Raw genomic sequence first — 20,542 nt, forward strand, 5'->3', positions numbered from 1 at the left:
CAATTTGCTCAAAGAGACACAAGATTTTAAAACCTTTATAAGGTCTTTCAGTAACTGGACAGATTTCCAGAAATAAGCATCCCTTCCTCACACCACAGTATTTCTGTTGGCAAACAAACAAACCCAATTGGGACAAAAAGGCACTCTGTTTTATTGACTAAAAGGGCCATCAGCCTGATGTCAGGGAGAGAAGGTCTCCACTGCATAGCCCAAGGCACAGGTGAAAAGCTGAAGTGGGGCCAATTTATCCTGTTTTTTCCTTCTCTTCCGAGCTCAGAGCTGAAGGTGCTTCTCCATCTGCTCCCTCAACTTGTATTTCTGAATCTGGAATAAAGTGCAGAGAGGAGGAGAGACTCAGACAGGAGATGGGACAGGAGGCCAAGGCTCCTGCCCTGTCCCAGCACCTCTCTTACCTTGCCTGAGACGGTGAGTGGGTACTGACTCACAAACACAACGTACCGCGGGATCTTGAAATGGGAGATCTGGGAAGAGAAAGCCAACCAGTACACAACCAGCTGGGAACAGCGTAGCCAGCCCAGCCAGTAATACCCAAGCCAGGACTGCCAGGACTGGATCCCCAGTTGCTCAAAATCCCTGGGCTACCATCTGCAAGTCCTCAGCAGCTGCTGGGCATACTGGTCTGGCAGGAAACTGAGGACTGGGAGACCCACCTTCCCTTTGCAGAAAGCTTTAATCTCTTCCTTGGTGCAGTCCTGCCCAGCCCTTACTCGGATGCAGGCGCAGATCTCTTCTCCCATCCGTGAATCCTTCACGCCAACCACCTAGTTGGGACAAGCAGATGGTGTGACCCCTGGGGACATCCCTCTCCTCCCACAGGGTATGTGTGCTGGCCCACAGCTCGAGCCCTGACCTCTATCCCAGGATGCCGGAATCGTGGCATGGGGGCTGCGTAAAAGCACCTTGAGCTGTTTGACCATCCCACCAGTGCTTTCTACATGACACCGAGCCCTCCTGGGAGGACATCTGAACCTCCTGCCAGAGGAAAGGTGGCAGAGCAGGCTGGGTGCCCAGACACCAGCACTTTCTTTTGATTTTGCAAAGTCACTGGAATGAGGGCTGAGTCAGACCAGCCAGGCAGCAGCTCATCGTGGGTGCAACATGGACCTGTTTTCCCTCTGCGTGCCTCTGCTTCCCCAAAAAAGAGGGCAACAGATTTCACGACCAACAGGGACACCTGGGAGGCTGCTGCAAGTGCTTTGGGATCTCCAGATGGAATGACAGGAGAGGGATGAAACTGAATTAGAGGACAATTTGAAACCTTTATAATCGCAGATCTTAGTGGACCACTCCCTGTGACACCAGGAGATGGCTTCCCAGGCCTGATCTCTCTCTAAAATTTGCTCACACTATTTCACAAGACTCCTACTGTCATTTCCCGCCTTGAACTGGTATCTCAAAATCCTAGAGACACGTCGATCCTTTTGAGTCCAGAGCAGTGACATAAAGCCCTAGAAACTACATAAACAGGGCTGGTTTGCAACCCATCTGCACTGGGATTGTTCCAAGGGGAGATGCTAGCCTGGCACAGGCACAACACTGACTAAATAACTGGTTTATTTATGGGGAAACTTGTCTGGCACGAAACCTGGAGGAGAACAATCCCAGCAGATTGGGAGCAGCTGCTCAACGCTGCAAATCATTGCTGTCTTCTGAAGGGGTGAAACTAAGTCTCACTCCTCATCTCCAGGGACTCTTTGGAGGAGTCTTTTTGGATTTAAGAGTTTAGTAATTAATTATCAGTAAAAACTGTCCTTCCAGACTGCTTTCCAAGTAAGAATTTCAGAGGGAGCTATGAAAGTGGACAGGCAGGCTAAAAACTGTAGAATGATAGTCACTACTAGCAGACACGAAGCTGGTGCAGGAGGGGATTGCCCAAACCGACGTGCCCCATGCCAGGAGCTCTGTCTGCCCCTTCCACACCACGAGCCTCTCCCCTCCTCCCTGCCAACCGACACTACATGAAAGTTGATGCTTGAAAACAGGGGGAGACATCCAAGCAGCAGTCCCAGCAGCTTTGTGTACAGGTTTCCCACCACAGGAGCCATGCCTGCTCACTCACCCCACCTCCCTCCTTCTCACCTGGACCTCCTCGACCTTGGGATGAGTGTGGAGAAACTGCTCAAGTTCTGCTGGGTAGATGTTCTCTCCTCCCCGAATAATCATGTCCTTGCAACGGCCTATAATTTTGCAGTAGCCATGCTCATCCAGACTCGCAAGGTCCCTGCAACGACACCACACCCCTAGTCCTGTCCCAGCTGGGTGGAAGAATGGCTGGTGCTCCCACCCAGCCTGGTCTGGAGGCCAGGCCAGGGTATCTGGAGGGCAATGACTGAGATGCCACCTGAACGTATGGAAGAGATCAAAGAGCTCCCGCTAGAGCCAGACATGGCCATCGTCAGCATCCACACAAACATCAGGGCTTGGGGGAGGCAATTCCTGCCCCTGTGGTGTACCCCACAGCCCCTCCATCACACCAGTGGCAAAGTGACTATCCCCATCTCCAGGGGCACTTGGCACTGAGGGCTCTGTGCCAAAAGCTGTTCTGAAGTTTCATGGACAGATCAGAGGGGTAAATTGGGTCAGTTTTCCCTACTTTGGAAGTCACAGCCAAGGCACTCCCGTACACACCCGTCCCTATCCAGCGTCAGCCTGCAGGACAGACTGGGAGGAGCAGGGCTGTTTCCAGACTCACCCTGTCTTGTACCACCTCTCAGCAGTGACCACTTCACTTGTCTTGGCAGGGTCATCCCAGTAGCCCAGCATGACGCAGTAGCCGCGGATCTGAAGCTCTCCAGGAGTGTTCAGAGGCACAAACTGCCCTGTTTCTGGATCCTCAATTTTTGCCTTCAACAGAAGAGAAGAAGGGCTTAGGGTGGGATGCCTGAGCCAAACAGACAGGGAGGATGGACCAAGGTCTGCTGCTGGCAGAGGACCTGGAGCAGGTCGGGAGGGTCATGGTCACCTCTGTGTGGGGCAAGATGCATCCCACAGTCTCGGTTTTTCTGGCAAAGCTGTCATTGGGGAATCCCATGAAGGTGACGGGGCTGTTTTCAGTGGTTCCATAGGCAACCTGCAAACACAAGAGGAGAAAAATGCCTCACAGGGAAAGGGGACCACACAGCTCCAGGCATGGGAAAGACAAAGCTAGTGATGAGCACAGGGGAGATCGGGAAGGGAGGAAGATGTTCTCACAAGTCACAGGCAATCACTGCTCTCCCGGCCCACGGTTGGGGCTCTCTCCAGACACTCCTTCCAGAGAGTCCTGGAGGGACAGAAGCTAAAGCAGCACTGCACCGGCCTGCCACAGCCTTCTTCACTTCCATCGCTGTGCTCCAAACCCCACCACCCGCCACACTCCAGGTGTCATGTACTTTTGACACCACAGCTACTTTTCTTGGAGGACCTTTGGGTTCACTCTCCTCTTTTTTAACCTATGACACTCTAAGCCCTGTCTTGTTGATTCCCTACCATCTCTGCCAGGCACTAATCTTGCCTCGGTGCCCTTGCAGCTCTACTCAAGGTGCCGAGTTCATCTTCTACAGCTCAGAGCGCTTCGGACGTTGCTTTGGAAAAACCCTGGAGCCAGCAGTGGGCTCCTGTGGGAGACCACATGTCCCGCAGCACGGCTGCTTGCTCCAGATCCTTTTGTGCAGACATCAGCTCCTGTAACCCTCCTAAAGGCATCACGAGGCTGCACAGCGCTCAGCGCAGCTGCACTTACAGACCGAAAGCCTCACAGCGGGACAAAAGCTTCTTGCTGTTAAACCTCCCTCACCGCTAATCCCAACAGCAGGCTCTGAGTCACCTCAGCTGAAGGTCACTTCTCCTCGGAGGAAAATTCCAGCTTTTTATGCCCAACTCAGTGGCTTGCTGAGACAGCAGGAGCTGGGCAGCTCTGAGCTGCCATTGCTGGAATTGCTGCTTCACTTCCAGCTCTTGGGAGCTGTGTTTTAGTGGTGGGACATGCTGGAGCACTGCTCTCATCTCTTTAACCCACTCAGCATGTCGTGTGTCATCAGACAGGGTTTCTCTCCCACCCACTAATGTCACCTAATGTCCACTGATTTTCTGGCAGAGCGTGGCTGGGAAAGGGTCGGTGCAGTTTGCTCCTTCCTCTTCCAGATCTTCAAAGGCTGACACATGAGCAGCTCTGACCCACCAGATTGCATCAGGACCCAACCATCTTCCTACAGCCTTAGCACTCAGATCTGGGTCGTGCCTTTAGAGCAAATGCCTGGGCTCCATCCCTGGCTGCAAGGGCACGTCTGCACGGTCAGGGCTTCTGCACTGCACCCAAAATTAACGAGAGACTTTGCAAAGGGCTATGATGAGGCATCCTGAAAAAACATGTATATATCCTGAACGAGCTACATGTAACACTGGTGGGAGCGCTTGGTGCTTTCTGCTGCTCGGGGCTGCTGAAGGATCTCACGTTGGGCACAGTCTGTCGTAACGGCCGATGCTCTCGTTTGACTACGCTGAGGCCAGCGTGAATCCAAGCTGGAGATTTGCAGGAACCTCCTCTTCGCCAGGAATCTGGAGGAGATCATCTCCAGGATGCCGCAGGGACCATCTGGTGTGAACTGCTCTGCTAGGAGCCTGGCAACCCACAGGGAGCAACTGTAAATAGGCTTCTCCTACCAGACGCAATGATAGCTTCCCAGCCAGGGTGGAAACCTACAGCGTCTAATGCTCAGACAGGATTTCTCTCCCACCCACTAATACGAGCCCTGTGGCTGGATCAAATGACTGACGAGACACAAATCCAAGATCTTAAACACTTATTAAAAATCCCAGCGCCTTTGTTTTTTTGTTTTACCCTGCTGGATGGATTGCAATGTCGGTCCCAGGATTTCAGCCAAGCCCTGAGTCAACCCCTTCTGCCTCTCCGGGTCGCTCCAGCCGTTTAATTGGACACAGCAGCAGGCAGCTCCCTGGCAGGGCCATGCTGCGGGTGCTGCAGCTCACCAGGCTCTTCCAGATGCCTGGCAGCGTGCCGTGTACCCCGAGCACCAGCTGTCCGTGCCTTGGCTGGCGGCTTGTCCCCATAAACACCCTCACACCCTCAGTAATGGCCTTCCAGATAGCAACGCGGGTCTGAACCTCCCGCCTTCAGTCTGCTGCCCACTCGCTGCCTTCCACAGCCAGACACCCTGATGTTGCTCCTGACCGTTCCAAGATAGCATTTCTCTCTTGGGATAGTGTTTTCCCCACACCCAAGACCGAGGAAGTGACTGGAGCAAGCCCTCGCACCAGCACCGCTGTCCTTTCCGACCCTCATCCGACACGTGGAGCATCCTCCAACAGCTCCATCGTCCCAGCCCAGCCACGGCTCATGGTGCACGAGACGAAACAATGCTTCCACAAAACCCCATATACCAATTTAAGCTTGGAGATATTCACAAAGATTCATAGTTTTCAAGACCCAAAGGGACACTTAGCATCCTCTAGCCTTGTCATCTGATATAATTCGGTCCAGAAAACCTCACCCAATAATTTCTGCATCAGCTCCATAATTTCCACTGGAGCTATATCTAGTGTCAAAGCAAAGCTTTTCGGAGGCAAGGAGTCCAGCTTGGACCCTTGTCTTTGAGAGGAGCTAAGAGAGTACAGAATATAATTGACTGTAAAGCCCTTTTTTACTGTGAGGACCACAAGTGACACCCCAAAACCCAGCACACAGATTGGTCCTGCCTTCAGCAATGACAAGGACAGCTCCAAAACAAACTGCTGATGAACTTACTCCTACTGACAAGAGATTCATTCTTTGTGAATCCTGAGCCTCTGTCTAAACTGGGAATAAAAAGAACATCTTAGCAGAACTGTGTTTTTTAAAGCACATTTCAAAAACATTTCCTGCTAGTGCTGTTTAAACACTGGCCACTGCGGAATAGGCAAAACAGCCTGAAGAAGGAAGCGTCTTAAAATTAAAAATAAAGTAAAAACAATCAGACTCCAGTCTCTTTAGTAAACATTTGGGAGGCAGACTGATCTGGTGGGGAGAGCGGGGACTCTGAAGACCCTGGGTTTTTCCCAGCTGTGCCGCTTATTTACTGCATAACTTGGAATGAGTCACATCATCTCTCTGCTCCTCATTTTTCCCCAGCGTTCAGTGGCAATAAAAACACCCACTTCCCTCCGCATTCAACTGCTGCTGAAAGGCTGAAATGAAAAGGCTGGTTTCAGTACCACTAGTACCCCAAGTGGGGTTATACTGGGTGGGACTGGAGGAGAAGGTTAGGGTTGCAGGGGGACATGAAGTCCTTGGAGGAAGCCCCCCCCAGACCTGAACAATGCTCAGGGAGGATCTTCAGGTCCCTCGTCACCACCCCCTGGTTATGCCACGCTGGAGGATGATGGCAGGGCTTGAACCACCAAACTAAAACCTACAGAAATTGAGCTTTGCTGAAGACAATATTGGCCTCGGAAGAAAGAAGCAAATTGACCATGAAATAATAGGGATTTTCAGACTTCAAAGAGGGCGTAATGAACAACAGAAAGCAGACTGGCAAACCAAGAGATGTGCTAAGGGACCTCTGAGAGGCCCTTTGAACCCCTCTCAGTGCAAGATGTCGGATGGATCTAATTATCCCTAAACCCGTGCTGAGTGTGTTGTCTGCCTCAGATATCTCCGCTAAAGTCAACCCCAGCCCTTCCCTTTACAGCCAGCTCCAAATTGTTCTCAACTGAGCACCGATCTTTCCCCACTCAGCTGCTCACTGCCAAGATCACCCTGAATTTTGCTGTCCTCCTGGGACACGTCTCCTTGCTTTGGAGCTGTCCCACTATCCCAAATTCTACTGGAATATTCCCGAACCTTCAGGTCAGCTTTGCTGCTGCAAAAAACAGCTTTTGATCACATCCAGCCTATGTCACACTGAGATTTCATTTCCTTCCCCAGCAACAGTACCATCTTTGTGTCAAAAACGTCACGACACAAACAAGCAGGTCTTGTAGGACAAACCTCCAAGGGTGGCCACCCTGTTGGCATTTCTCCCCAGCTGGAGAGCTGACAGACAGTCCCAGTTTGGATGGGGCTTAAAAAGTTCCCCAAAATACCAGGTGCCCAAAGCACCGTCTTTGTATTGTAGCATGCAATGGCTTTGCCTCAGGAGGAGACCACTGCAAAAATGGCAACCCAGTTTGCCCCGGCCAGAGGACTGCTGCTGAAAATTAACCTCCTGTTATCGTACAGCCAGGACAAACTGCTCCTCGTGGTCTGGAGTTAAAGCTGCCTCTCTTCTTTCCAGGCTGAGCAGAAGCCTTGAGGCTTGCAAGTATTTCCCCAGTTCTGCCAGCATGTCAGAAGCACTGCCTAGTGGCAACCAGCAATGGCATGTGCAGTTGCTTATTGGTTTATCCACAGATTCATAAAAGGTATTTGGTATGTAATTAACTCCATCCTCCCTGTTGCTGGGTGCCAATGCAACTAGAAAAAGTGGAATTAAAAGGAAAAGTGCGAGGAAACATGCAGAAACAGAGTCTTGCAAGGGTGAAAAACCACTGGTTTGGGGGTATCTGAATGCTCAAAGCTGCTGGAGGAGGAAACTCAGCAAAAACCTAGAGGCAAAGGTAAAATTTCCATGGATTTGGTGAGCTCAGCCCTCACGGAAGACATGGCTGGTAGCCCAGGATCTTCTTGCTTCCATGCTGTGTTTTAAATATTCTCACAGCACACTCCCATAGCTTCTGCAGCTACTGAAATCACGTACTCATCAGGTTCTCCCCAAAAATGAGGTGGGATGGGACAGGGAGGTCTCACTTTGGACAAGGACAAGCAGGGAAGTTGTCTCCGAGTGGAGCCGATTTTCCATTTTGGAGATGAGGGGATTCCTGGCTGGGAAGCATTTGGGAAAGTCAGAAGTCTTGCAGGGATTGGTTGTGTTCTGCAAGGGAATATATTCAGAGCCTGCAAGAGCTGCAGAGGGGACAGTGGCCCTGGTCAGAGTGGTGAGCTGCTGGGGGATGCCCAGTGCCCCACAGGGTGGACACAGCAGGGCTGGAGAGAGGCAGCAAGGGCTGGGTGAGCTTCACAGGAGGGGCCAAGAGCATCATGCAGCAGCTGCTGGGATCAGACAGAAGGGAAGAGTGAGTGGACATCAACGGGGAGCCAAACTGGCAGCACATCAATGGGTGGAGGCCATGCTACAGTGGAAGAAAGCCATCAGAAGGAAGGAGATGCACCCACCACCACCTCCTCTGGCTCCACAAGCAGCCTGGGTCCCCACACCACAGCAAAGGGCACCCTTTAAGCACATTAAATAGAAATGATAACTCGGGTCTGAACTCGGAACCCCGGGTGCTGCTGTCGCCTGCACACCACCGAAAGTCAGGGATTTCTCAGGTACTGCCTGGGAGAGGGGAGACCCTGGAGACCCTCTGAGGTTCCCCATTCCCACCCACCCAGGGGTCCTCAAACGCTGCCTGGAGGGTGCTCCATGTCTGAGACAACTCCCTGGGACAGCTTGTGCACCCCAGGGCACCTCCCCAAGCTGCGCCAGCCCTTGCCTCCAGCCTGGACCCCAAGGCCAGCTATGCTGGTGCCACTTCAAGCAGGTGGTTGCTAGCATGCACTGACATACAGGACTAGTTCTGGATCCTCTTAAAAGCTACAGAATCAGGCTGAAGCAAGCAATGGAATATTTTGACATGGAGTAACACACATGTAGCTGTCTTGATATGCCAGAAGTGTCAGTACTAACAAAGATTAAACATGGAAAAGACCATCCCCAACGTTGTATCAAAACAGCTCTGACCTGCAGCACCAAAGAAACACCCCTAATCTATATTTATTCTGTTTCAACAACTGTATTTATTTGTTTAGCCCACAACACCTCCAAGAAGGAGAGGAGGGGAGTTCAGCATCTGCCAATTACCAGGCACCGGGAATGTTTGCAGAACTGTTAATCAATTAAGAAAGACAGGATGGCAGGATAACTCTGCCTCTTCTGCGATGTCCTAGAAGTGCTGGTCCTGGGGGACCTGTGAGGTCGGGGGCTGGAGGGGACCCAGCTCCCTGTGGTGTCCCACCGCGGCACAGGGAACACCGACACTGCTGCCATTGTCACCCCCAGACTGCGAGCCACCCATGAGCAGGACCCCGGCAAGCTTTTGAGGATCGCTGGAGGCTTGCTGGCCAGTTGAGGGCTGCAAAACCCAGTGTGGGAAGACCAGACCCTGCCAGCGAGCAGCTCAAAACACAAACCACCAGGAGCCCTGCAGCGAGGTGCCAGCTGTGGCAGATGCCAACCGGCTCCCGCCACAGGAATGTGCTCACCGAGGCATGGAAATCAAAAAACATTAGGGGAAAGAACTTCCTTTTATTCAATACTTGTGCCTGGAGAAATGGAGCCGAGAAGCAGACGCCTTTCCCCCAGTAGCACTGCCCTGCTGCCACCCCACCGCGGGACCAAAAATAACCTGGCATCCACCTAACCTTTGCTGCAGGAACCGGGCTGGCAGGGAGCCCTCGGGGTAGGGACAGCTTCCCACCTTGCACCAGCATCGTGGCAGCTACATCACAGCATCTTCACGAGGAAGCTACGGGTCTTACTTGTGTCCACAGCCACAGCACAAACATCCCTGCAGGGAGGGAGTGTCCCTGTCCCTCAGCATCTGCAGACTCAGCCAGCAAACAGATAAAGGGTGGAAGAAAGGAAAATTTATCCTCAGAGGAAGAAAGAAGAGATGATGGTTTGAGGTTTGGGCAGTTTAACCTCTGAAAAGGGTCTTGTTCCAGAAATACACGAGTGAGATGTATTTATGGATGGAGTTTGCAAGGCCCTCTCCAGCTTTTTGCTTCAATCTGACCCACACTGGCAGAAATCTCCGCAGAAGTGTTAAGCTGTTAGCTGGTAGTTTTTTGCAAGGGGATGGGAAAACCAAATATCAGACATCAGCTGCATTCAGGGAGGGAGCACAGATACGCTACCTAACTTCAGTGTCCAGCAGAAACAGTCTGGATTTTAAATCTCACCCATCAGTTGCTCTTGCACAGTATAGCTGGTAGATGACTGCAGAAATTGTTCATCAAATGATTACAAGTAAGACTAAGGTGGTTGAATTTGCTCAGAGAAAAAAAAAATAAAAGAATCAATCAGTGGACAGAAGCTGATGCTTTAGAGATGATGTTTTTTTCTTTTCCAATCATTCACCCAGCTCCCTGTCTGAGCTTTATAAGCAGCACACACTTAAGAGTCACTCTCAGTCCTGATCAACCTGGAGAGGCAAAGGAAGAAAACATGGAGGGTTCTTCTCTCTACTACTCTTTCACTGTCTCAAAGATCCTGACCAAGATACTCAAAGAGCTACTCCAGAGATCAAAGCATGCGCGTGATCATTGCGGTGCCTACTTCATCAGGCATAAGCAAAAATTCCATTGTTTTGTTTAAAGAGTTTTAAATTGTACAGTATCTCGAGTGGTGAATGCTGCAGGAGGTCCCTCCAGCGGGAGCCTGGAGCTCCTACGGTCCGAGCATCTTTCCGGAGCGGAGGCAGGAGAAGCCCCTGTGGTGCTGAGGTGCGTGGCGAGCCCGCAGCTGCTCGGCAGCACGGCGCTGCACCTCCGGGCTGACAAACCTCGGAAGCCCGGCACGGCCTGGTTTGCACTGAGGTCCCACGTTACACCATCATTCGGCCAACCTCATCTGCCCTGCAGGCTCACCAGAACCTACATTCACACCCCAGAAGCCCCTTTTCTCCCCCCAATTAGTCACGCAATGAAAACACCGTTCAGACTGACAGCTGCTGACCAGAGCACGGGCTGCCAGGCAGTTTGCATAACACCGTCCAGAGCATGCTCGGCGCTGCTGGCTAATTCCTCGTTGCAACAATGGAAAAACACAGAAATCTCAGTGAATAAGCCAGTCTGTGTCCTAAGTCAGCCCTTGGATTTCCTCCCTTTCTTGAGCCTGTCTCGTCTCTGCAAAAGCTCCGCTGGGGCTCTGCAGCCAGCCTCAGGAGCAGAAATCTCAACAAGCTCACAGTTATGTGCTCGGCTCTCAGCTGTTTGCTGCAGCCAGGAACTGGCTGGAAATCAGTTCAAAATGTTCCACTTCCAAACCCCACCCCACAACCCCTGGATCTCTTTCTTCACACACACAGAAGCAGGCGCTGGGGTTTTTAACCGCTTTGCTTTAGCCTTCTCTGTTGGGAGAGCAAAGGACATCCCTTGTGTTGTTAACTCACCTTTGCCACTGCCACTCCAAGACAGGAGCCAAGGCAGACCCTAGTCCCAGCTCCAGCAGTGATTTCCTTGCTCTGCTACCTCCCCAGCCTTTTACCAATGCCCACAGCTTTCCCTGTCCACAGCCTTGTCTCAAGCGCTGCAGGCATTGCCATCCATCTCATCCGAGCCGGGCACACAGCAGGGCACCACTGTCCAGCATTTCATACCCACCAGCCTGTGCCCCACTGCTTCCCCACAGGCTCTGTCACTGCCCTGTCCATTGTTGGAAGGCAGCAGCCACTGCTCCACAGTGCCACGCGCTGAGAAAAAAAAAACAAACCCTCACACAGGTCTCCTGTGTGTGACATGACCATGGATGTGTCACACTCAACTGCTCATAGGAAGAGATGCAGCAGAAATTAAGACTGTCTTTGCTCTCCCTTTTGTGGTCACCTCCTAGGTGCAGTCTAGCTCGGGAAGTCTTCAACCAAAACGTTGCATTGCAAGAGCAACTACAGCAGTGTTGGCCTTTGGCATGAACCCGTATCACTCCCATCTTCTCCCATCCCTGCTCAGGCAAACTCTTCTGAAATCAGCAAGACAAGACTCCCCCCCAAACTTTCCTCTGTGATAACAGGACAAGGTGCTTCTCCCCAAACCAGCTGAGGTTTGGGGAACCTACAGACCAGAAGCCCGTTGAAAGCTTCTGCACGAGGTGGCTGCAGAGCACAGCAGTGCTCCTTGCTATGCCGCTCAATTGAAACAGGTTGTTTTTCCCCCCACTCACGAATCTGGGCCCTGCTCAGCTCAGCAGGGACCGGAGAGGTTCCCCACAGAGCAGGTCTGTGTTTGTTCTTCCTAACCATTTGTCTCCCTGTTGAAGAGAGGAAAACTACCTCTGCAGTCATTTCAGCAGCGAGGCCAGGCAGGGCTGTGGACACTCCTCTGCCTGGTGCCAAGGGGTTAAGCTCACAGTAAGTTCCCAAAGCCAGTTGCTTCCAACTGGCTGCTGCCTGCGGTTTGTGGGAAGGGATTTTGCTTTTTAATAACATTATAAATAGGGCTGTGTTCAGCATGCTGCAAACCCAGTTACTCTCTCTCTCCCACCCATCTCCCTCCTCCTCCTCCTCCTGCTCCTCTTCCCACCACACTAATATCCAGATCTGACCATGAATCGGTCAGGCTTCTTACTCAGTGTCCTCAGCCTACTGGCATGTCTTGCCCCCACTGTGCAGCCATGTCCCCCGAGCTGCCACTGCCACGGGGGAGACCTGCAGCACGTCATCTGCGACAATGCGGGGCTGCAGAAGATCCCCAAGGTGCCTGAGCAAACACGGCTTCTCAACCTGCAGAAGAACAACTTCCCCGTCCTGCCGACCAACGGCTTCCGTGACATGAAAAAGCTGGTGTCCCTGCACCTCCAGAGCTCACGGATCAAGGAGATCTCAACTGGAGCTTTCCGGGGGCTCAAGAGCCTGGTCTACCTCTATCTCACCGACAACCAGATCAGTGTCATAAAGCCAGGAGCCTTTGATGACCTCTCTGAGCTCACCTACCTGTACCTGGACCAGAACAAGATCCCAGACCTACCCAAAGGGCTCCTCTCCCCTCTTGTCAACCTCTTCATCCTGCACTTAGGCAGCAATAAAATCCGGGAGTTGAAACCAGGAGTCTTCAATGGGGCTAAAGACCTGCGCTGGCTCTTCCTCTCTGACAACTCCCTCACCAACCTCCTGCCTGGGGCCCTGGAGGACGTAGAAAACCTCGCTGTCCTCCACCTGGACAAGAACCAGCTCAGCAGCTATCCTGTGAATGCAATGAGTAAGCTGAGAGTGCTGGAGGAACTGAAGCTTTCTCATAACCCAATTGAGGTCATCCCTGACAATGCCTTCCAGTCCTTTGGGCGATACCTGCAGACACTCAACCTGGACAACATGAAACTGAAGAAGGTGAGTCCTTTCTCTTTCCATTTGCTTTGGATAAGAAGCATGGGGTTTGATTTTCTTCTCCTTTACAAAGCCCTCGGTTTGCTGTCTCTCCCTTGCAGACAAGAAGGGAGATGCAGGCCTGCAGGCTCTGCAGACAGAGAGGCACTGGCCAGCTGACAACACTTCTGACATGGCTCAAGTGAGGGATGAGAGAGAGTACTCCACCCTTTTGTTGAGTTATTTTATGCAAAACCAAGTTATCTGGAGCTGATCAAACTCCATGGAAAGGCAGCACATTCCCTCCCAAGCTGGAGGTGACACCAGACATTGAGAAAGGTATTTGGGATGCTCCAGGACAATCAGCAACCTCCCATCATCCCAGGCACGGGGCATGGGATGTGAGGCAAGCACCTGCCTCGTACTCAAGGGAGTGAAGGGCACTGCTGCCTTGCAGAGCTGAACTGCTCTGCCTCCTTCGTTCAGCCTGGGTACCTGTTGTGGGTTGGGATGGGGAGACTCCTCAGGAGGGGCTACGAATAGCAGCGGTTCCCCACCCACGCCTTGCAGACAGGTAGGCATACAGACCTTCACCTTCACCTCCCCCCCATGCCTCCCAGCTTTACATATTATAAAGAAAAGTTTGTTTATTGATGCTCTCCCAGGAGGAACTCTCACAGCATCTTACAAAGGCGCCCTGTTCACTGGAGAGGAGGAAGGACATTCAGACATCCCAAATGGCAGAACAACCCCCTTCTTTTTCCTTTAGAAGGCATGATCCATAGGCAGGAGCATCACAGTCAGGGAATACTAGCATTAGGACCTCTGAAATACGAGGTGGTGCAAGAACAGGAACAAGCACAGTGCAAGAGCAGCAGCACCCTGCTACAGCCTGATGTCCTAGGTGCACCCCACATGTCTGGAAAGGGAGGGTGCTGCAGGCGGAGCAGAACAGTTCTCCCTGGGATGGTGTTTTGCCAGGAAGCCCAAAGACAAAGGGCATCCAGGTAAGGCAGGCTAGGACTTCATGGCAAAGCAACACCCACCACATGCAGGAAGATGTGATGAAAAAGAGGATTTCTTAGCAACAAAGAGCAACTCAGAGGGCCTCACAGGTATGAACAGATCACCTGAAAGCTACCAGGAAGAGCACAGCAGAGAGTTTTCAAGGGGATATAGCATCCCAAAATGCTCAAAAACTGGAATTACAGCTTGTCCAGGATGGGAGTAAGCAAACTCAAACATTTGAAAACAATCTACTGACCTCCCTAGGCAAGACCTTAGACATGCTAACTTTTGCAGGCTCAGTTTTAAGGCACTTTCATCATGCTCAAGCCAAAAATTACAGCTCACATGTTGTACCAGCTGTAGAGACATCAAGAGTCCCAAGTTATATGTTGAAGAAATTGGACTAACCCATGCTGCTGGGGTGCTCCGGGGAATTAATTGTTCTTGGATTGGCCGAAAAGCAAGGGTTAAAAATTCTAGCCAACAAAAAAATACTTTCTTCTTTTCAGTGACCACCTGTGGGCAGGACCTCTAAAGGCTCTTCTGCAGCCAGATGCCTCCTTTCCTCCCCAACAACCCAATAAGACACCAGTTTACAGGATCAACACTAACACTGGTGGCTTCTGCAGCTTTAGGGCTTGCATTCTTTTTGAGGAAAACAAAAGCTCCCATCCCAGTTCAGAGTTTTCTCTTCAAATCCTCAAAGGCCTCGTATCCAAACGGCCCATGCGGGAACTTTGCACTGTTAGGAGACATCTAATCACAGAGGCTTCATGACCCAGGAAATCACTACCAAATACTTTAAATGCCGCTGGCATCTTGACTGCAGCTCTTTCTCCTTCACAAAAACACTGTCCTTCATTGTTCCCTGTGTGGCTGCAAGATTTTAAAGCTGATCGAGTGCAAAACCCTCCACACGAAGCTATCCTGGCCTGTATTGCACTTGAGCAGAATAAGGAAAGCCCTCAGCCCTCCAGGACTGAGCTCCCCTTCCCCACCAGCATCACGGACCCACACCAGTCACCTCCAGGGCAGCGTCGCACAGGCCAGGACCCACCACGTACCTCAACACGAAACCAGTCAATGCAGATCTTGGAATCTTCATGTACACCCAATCTCTGCATATTTATTGCAAAATAAAGTACAGCAGCGATCTTCCATTTAAATAAGGGGAAAACGCATCTCTTTACAAACGCACGCTCTGGCAGGCAGCGCAGCAGCTGTTACCAGCAGATGTGAACTCTTCTCATGGGGCTGGAAGAGGAATGAGCAGCTGAGACAGTACACACCACTGTCCAAACCAGAACGTGGCCAGGCTACCTCCCCGCTGCACAGCATGCCAGCATCTCTCTGAGCAGCTCCTCTATCAGCACAATAAAACCTACCAAGGTCAGCTCAGTTTTGGACCACAGAGGCCAGCACCGCCAACCGTCCAACAGCTACAGGACTCTGGGAGTCTCTTAGCTAAGCTCTAATCCTATCCAAAATGACTTAATTTGGAAGATGACAAAAGTTCATAGCTTAAAATAGTGCATTTCCTTTGTCAAGCTTTTCAGTTTACAGAGCTTGAACACACCCTGATGGTCCTGTCTGAATGTGAGCTTCGGGCCAGAAATGGGAGCACAGGTCCTTGACTGGGGGTGGTTCTGCTAGACCTAGGTAGACCTAGACCTAGACCTCCTCTCCACCCCTCCTGAGAAAGCTTTCCCCTGCTTTGAGACAGGAGAGTAATGGTTTGTCATAGCCAAGAGAGGCTTTGTGTTTTGTCAATGACCCCCTCTCCAATTCATCACCACCAAGGAAGTTTGTGTTGAGGGGTTTGCTTTCTTGAAGAAGCTTTCCAACCCGAGTAACCATGGGCTGAGAAAATCCAGGGATGAGGTCTCAAGGAAGAGAGGAGAGGGCTGCAGGAATGGGTTTACAGCCTCTCTCCTCTCTTTGGCAGCTTTTTTCAAGGGAGGCTCTCTCCCTCAAAGCCTGCCTGTTAATTGAGAAAAGACAAATCTTACAGCATCCCTTGCAAACAACTCATTGGAAATGAGAAAAAAAATGGAGGAGGATGAGGTGCTGGAAACCTGCCTCTATTTCTACACTGCTCAGATGCCAAGTGTAACTTTCCACTCGGAGCCCCCGGGCACTGCCAAAGTCTACAGCCCCTTCAGACGCCACAAACACTCCCTCCTTCAGCCATTCCAGGACAAGCAAGGCAACAGGCGCTGGGAGGATTTCCAGCCTTGGAAAAAAATACACCCAGAAAATATCTGCATTTAGAACAGAGAAGTATGGCTCAAAAATAAAGAGGGCTGCCAGACTTCACTTTATTTAGGGATGTGGCTGCAAAGACAATCCCACATGGATTTGGGATGTAACTCTCTTCAGGGAAGAGACTCCATCACCCATCAGTCCACCAGCCTGACACTTCTCTTAGGTGTCTACAGCTTCCAGTGAGCTAGGAACCGCCCCTGCTGCTCCTTTTCCTGCTCTTTCCGTGCTTATGCCACTAAAAGCCTTGAACAGAGGCACTCGGGCTTGTAGTCCCCTTCCCTAATTCAGTGTTCCTCACCAGAAATCTTTGTGTTTTAGTTTGCAGACAACGCGTTCGCCGGCGTGACCGCGCTGAAGACTGCTCACCTGGAGAACAACCGGCTCACCCAGCTGCCCCGCAACTTCCCCTTCGACAAAATGGAGACGCTGACGCTCTCCCGAAACGCCTGGCACTGCAACTGCCAGCTAGCACACCTCCGCAAGTACGGCTCCTCGTCCCCTTTCCCTCTCCGCATTCCCTGGGCTCTCCCTGGGGGTCCCCCCGAGCTGTGCCAGGCAGGAGGAGGCTGCACGTATGCTCAGCAGCTCCCTCCCCAGCCTGCCCGCTCCACTCGTGGCGTGAGTGATGCCCACGGTGGTTTGTGCCTCCTGTAAGCCCCCAGTGTTCCTCCCTGTGTCCCAGGTGGCTGAAGGGCAATCGCACCCGCACCGAGGAGACCTGCTCGACGCCCGCGCAGTACCGGGGACAGTCCATCAGAGACACCCCGGCCCTCCGCACCTGCAAACTCCCCACCAAGAGGTCCAAGAAGGGAAGCCGCCATTAAACACGTAAGATTGTTCGCTTTTAGTCAGACCTACAGCAAACCCTGATGCCACCGAAGGTACGGGGACTTCCATCTCTGACTTCAGTGACGCTAGGGTTTGGCTCAAAGCAGCTCATTCGTTCACCCACCGACGCCTCTGCTCAGAGCTGCTCCATCTCATGGCAATCTGAGCTCCGTGGTCTCCCAGAGCAGAGAATCTGCCTGGAGCGTCATGGATGGAGTCAACCCTGTAAAAAAGTGGGGCTAAAGACAGGCCTGGGGCAGTAAGTAGGGGTGAAACATGCAATTAAGCATCAGAACAAGGGTGGACTTATCCCGCTCCTACCCTGAGCTGGGATCACACACACTTCACTTTTCTAACTGACTGGAGATGCTCAGCCTTTTGCCCTAGTAAAGGTCCTCTGGGAATGGTTTGAAATCTGGTTCAGGACATTGCTGGGAAGTGAGGCGCTAGGCTCCCCAGCCCATATGAAAATAGATGTCTTCCATAAGGAACAGTTCTCGGTCCAGCACCTGCCTTTCAGCAACAATTCCCATCCAAGACACTCAGATACCTAAAAACAAAGGCTTATGCCTTCAAATGAGTGCGCCAGAAGAGGGAGGTTCGAGACAGCAAATATTCTTTGAATAAAGCATTCTGGGCCAAAAGGTGATTCAGAGACAGGGCTGGATTTCCCTTGAGCTTGTTGACATCTAGCAATCCAAACACCAGCCGTGAAAACCTATCACAAAAACACCTTCCACAACTGGAAACTACCAAGAGTATTAAATTCAGCACAAAGAGTAGCAAAAAAGCCACAACTGTCATCACTCCATCCCAAGCATTTTACTTTTCCCCATCCCAGGAATAGGTCTGGAGCTTGTATGGATTCCAAAGGACTTTGGATGAGCCTGCAAATTTGTAAGCTCTTGGGAAAGGGACCTTTGCTCATTTGTTAAGTAAAGTGCAGTGACCCCACACAGTACTGTATGAACAAGGGTTGTCACTGTGCCCTTCCATAACAGCATGGATGAGGCAGAAGCCCGATGCCCAGCCATGACCATTTGGTCCCCAGTTCACCAAGGATATGCATAACAGGATAGAGAAAGTAAATTTATGACCAAAAATTCAGGGATGATGCCAGCTGCTCTGCACCTTCCTAAAGTGGTTATTTCTCTTCCAGTGCCAGAGGTTTTATGGATTAGAGATGGAAATACCAGTCGTTCCATATAGGGCGGGTAAAGTTCTGCTCTAAGGATGGAAAAACTTCAGCTTTCTAAACCACAATACTTAAATGTATTTTATTTACAGGTCTGGCCCTTCTTACCCTTCTTCTCTCCCTGCCTGAACCCAATTCCAGTTCACTCCTCCATGATGAGAGTAAGAAAACCATGACAACAATACCTGGTTTTTCTATAGTACCTTCCATCCAGTTCTCTCAAACAGGTTTACAGGTGTTAATGAAATAAAAAACTATTTATTTCAGTCTTGCAGATACCTTCAGGTGTCAGTGACAAACACACTCCAGTGTACCTCTGACTCCATCATGTACCGCTTGAAAGCCAGGCAGCTTTCTCAGATGTCAGCTGTGCGGGTCTCTATTTCAGGGATGACCAGTGACTTGGGTCACTGACCACATTTCAGATGAAAAGCTGCTCGGAAGTTTCTAAAAATCTACCTGCCCTGGATTTTCAGAACTGGATCACCAAAATAATTCTCTATTCTTGAAAATTTTGCTCTTGGGTTTCTTCCTTTACAAAGCAAGTGCTCACTGACCAACAACACTTTGGGTAAGATACTCAAGAGTCACATAGCAAGATGGCAGAAGAGGTCAGAGACAGGACTAACCCATCTCCTCTACTGTGGGAACTCATAATGGCACCTTGAATCCTAACTCTTCACTTTCAAGTATGGGCTTTATTCACTCACTGTAAAAATAGACAGACAAATGCTAGAAGGCTACTGATCTGCTTGAGAAATACCCTTAAACACATGGCCTTCTCTCTTTTTGTTTTTTTTTTTTTCCCCTAGCAGGCCCTGGTATGGCCTGTCCTGGTGACCGGTCACTTCAACCATCAGAAAACTACTGACTTCTGAGTCCTTCCTTAAGCTTCTCCTACCTGTCAGGAAACGTTTCTGTTATATCTGAACACCTCCAGCCTCCTCCGAATCCCCGCTTCTCTGCTGATCGCAGGATGGAATCCACCTTTTCAATCTTTTCCGACATCTATGTATTTTAAAAGAGGCATTTAAAAACCCTAAACTATGCATGACCATACTAAGACAAGCTAACCTAGATCCTGCCGGTAAAGCACAGTCATCTTTCCCAGAGACAACGTAACGTCCCCGATCAACCAGTTGGTCGCTGTCTCTCCCCTTCCAGTGGAGTGGAAGCAAGTGGGAAGGTAGGAGCATCCCTCCCCCCCAGCTGCTTGATCAGGAAAATTGGTCTCAACCCATGCAAAGAGACTCCTCTGCCTTCCCACGGAGGGGATCCCTGCAGGCCAGGGCTGAGGGGGATAGGTGAAGCAATGATCAAGAACCGGCGGCCCTGAGACCGAGCTGCCCTTTCACGCCGAAAGGCAGCAATCTCCCTAGGTTGGCCAGAAACCCTTTAAGTGAACCAGTACTGGGAAACCCCAAAACTGGAACCATCTGAAGACTGGATTCCCTCCCACTCTGTGGGACCTACCAAGATGCACGTACATCTGAGAGGAGAAGGCGTGCACCGTGCAGCCTGGCTTGGGCACCCCTCCTCTTCCCTCTGCCCATACTCCAGAGGACCTAGCAGGACACCGGGATGACTGTGGTTTATTGTCACGGCTATTACAATACCACAGTTGCAACTTAACTGTGTTTTTTAATCCTAAAGAGATATATAAATATATGTATATTTATTCCTCTGTAACTGAGTGTAAATGACCTTTAAGAGGATGAAAACTCCTCTGTCTCCTATATAGAAATCAAATTGTATATTTTCTTATGTACATCTTCTGTATAAAGCTCTTGCTGCAAAGATCAATTCAACAAGTCTCCCTGTGTCTGTCTGAGGGCTGAGGGATCAGAAGTAACATGAGACTGGTGGCACAAATATAGGCTTAATCCTCTTTATCCTAGGGGCAGAGCAACTGTTTGGGAGGGTTTTATTATTTCTCTTTCTACAAAGCAGGAACATGTGACACCTGATGAATCCTGGGCATTTGCAGTAACGCCTGAAAATATTTTGTGAGGCCAAACTCAAGCCTACTATAAAAATAGGCATCTATCACTTGACAGAGGCTGGCCAACAGCACCAAGGCTGTCCCTGGTGTTTTCAGCTCAGGATTAAGAGCATCATATCCAGGAAAAAAAA

The 20,542-nt window shown here is 50.8% G+C and overlaps 2 protein-coding genes across 4 annotated transcripts in view; one reads left to right on the plus strand and one right to left on the minus strand.

Moving 5' to 3' along the window:
• Positions 1–3: 3 nt before the first annotated feature.
• ACSF2 (acyl-CoA synthetase family member 2) overlaps positions 4–20,542 on the minus strand; it is a 37,448-nt gene continuing 16,909 nt past the window's right edge. For both annotated transcript variants that reach the window (XM_042802647.1, XM_009966151.3), the window contains exons 11-16: positions 2,984–3,091; positions 2,714–2,865; positions 2,101–2,242; positions 672–782; positions 414–482; positions 4–324 (exon numbers count right to left, since the gene is read on the minus strand). In XM_042802647.1, the coding sequence (XP_042658581.1) occupies positions 274–324; positions 414–482; positions 672–782; positions 2,101–2,242; positions 2,714–2,865; positions 2,984–3,091 (633 nt within the window). In that variant the 3' untranslated portion in view covers positions 4–273. The remainder of the gene's footprint in view (positions 325–413; positions 483–671; positions 783–2,100; positions 2,243–2,713; positions 2,866–2,983; positions 3,092–20,542) is intronic.
• CHAD (chondroadherin) lies at positions 12,273–20,212 on the plus strand. 2 transcript variants are annotated; one of them, XM_009966150.3, is made up of 4 exons: positions 12,273–13,137; positions 16,705–16,868; positions 17,069–17,214; positions 19,222–20,212. In XM_009966150.3, exons 1-3 carry the CDS (start codon positions 12,358–12,360, stop codon positions 17,208–17,210), a joined length of 1,086 nt encoding a protein of 361 aa, XP_009964452.3. In that variant the 5' UTR covers positions 12,273–12,357; the 3' UTR covers positions 17,211–17,214; positions 19,222–20,212. The 2 variants fall into 2 exon arrangements, with proteins under 2 accessions (XP_009964452.3, XP_009964451.3); XM_009966149.3 differs by having other exon boundaries at positions 19,225–20,212.

This window comes from Tyto alba, unplaced genomic scaffold, assembly GCF_018691265.1.
Source record: "Tyto alba isolate M040663 unplaced genomic scaffold, T.alba_DEE_v4.0 Super-Scaffold_39, whole genome shotgun sequence".
Lineage (NCBI taxonomy): Eukaryota > Metazoa > Chordata > Aves > Strigiformes > Tytonidae > Tyto > Tyto alba.

Bases quoted from the DNA above. Each gene is read 5' to 3' on its own strand.
- CHAD (XM_009966150.3), top strand. From the start codon at position 12,358: ATGAATCGGTCAGGCTTCTTACTCAGTGTCCTCAGCCTACTGGCATGT. The intron at 13,138-16,704 runs GTGAGTCCTTTC...TTTGTGTTTTAG, and splicing joins ACAACATGAAACTGAAGAAG to TTTGCAGACAACGCGTTCGC. The intron at 16,869-17,068 runs GTACGGCTCCTC...CCTGTGTCCCAG, and splicing joins CAGCTAGCACACCTCCGCAA to GTGGCTGAAGGGCAATCGCA.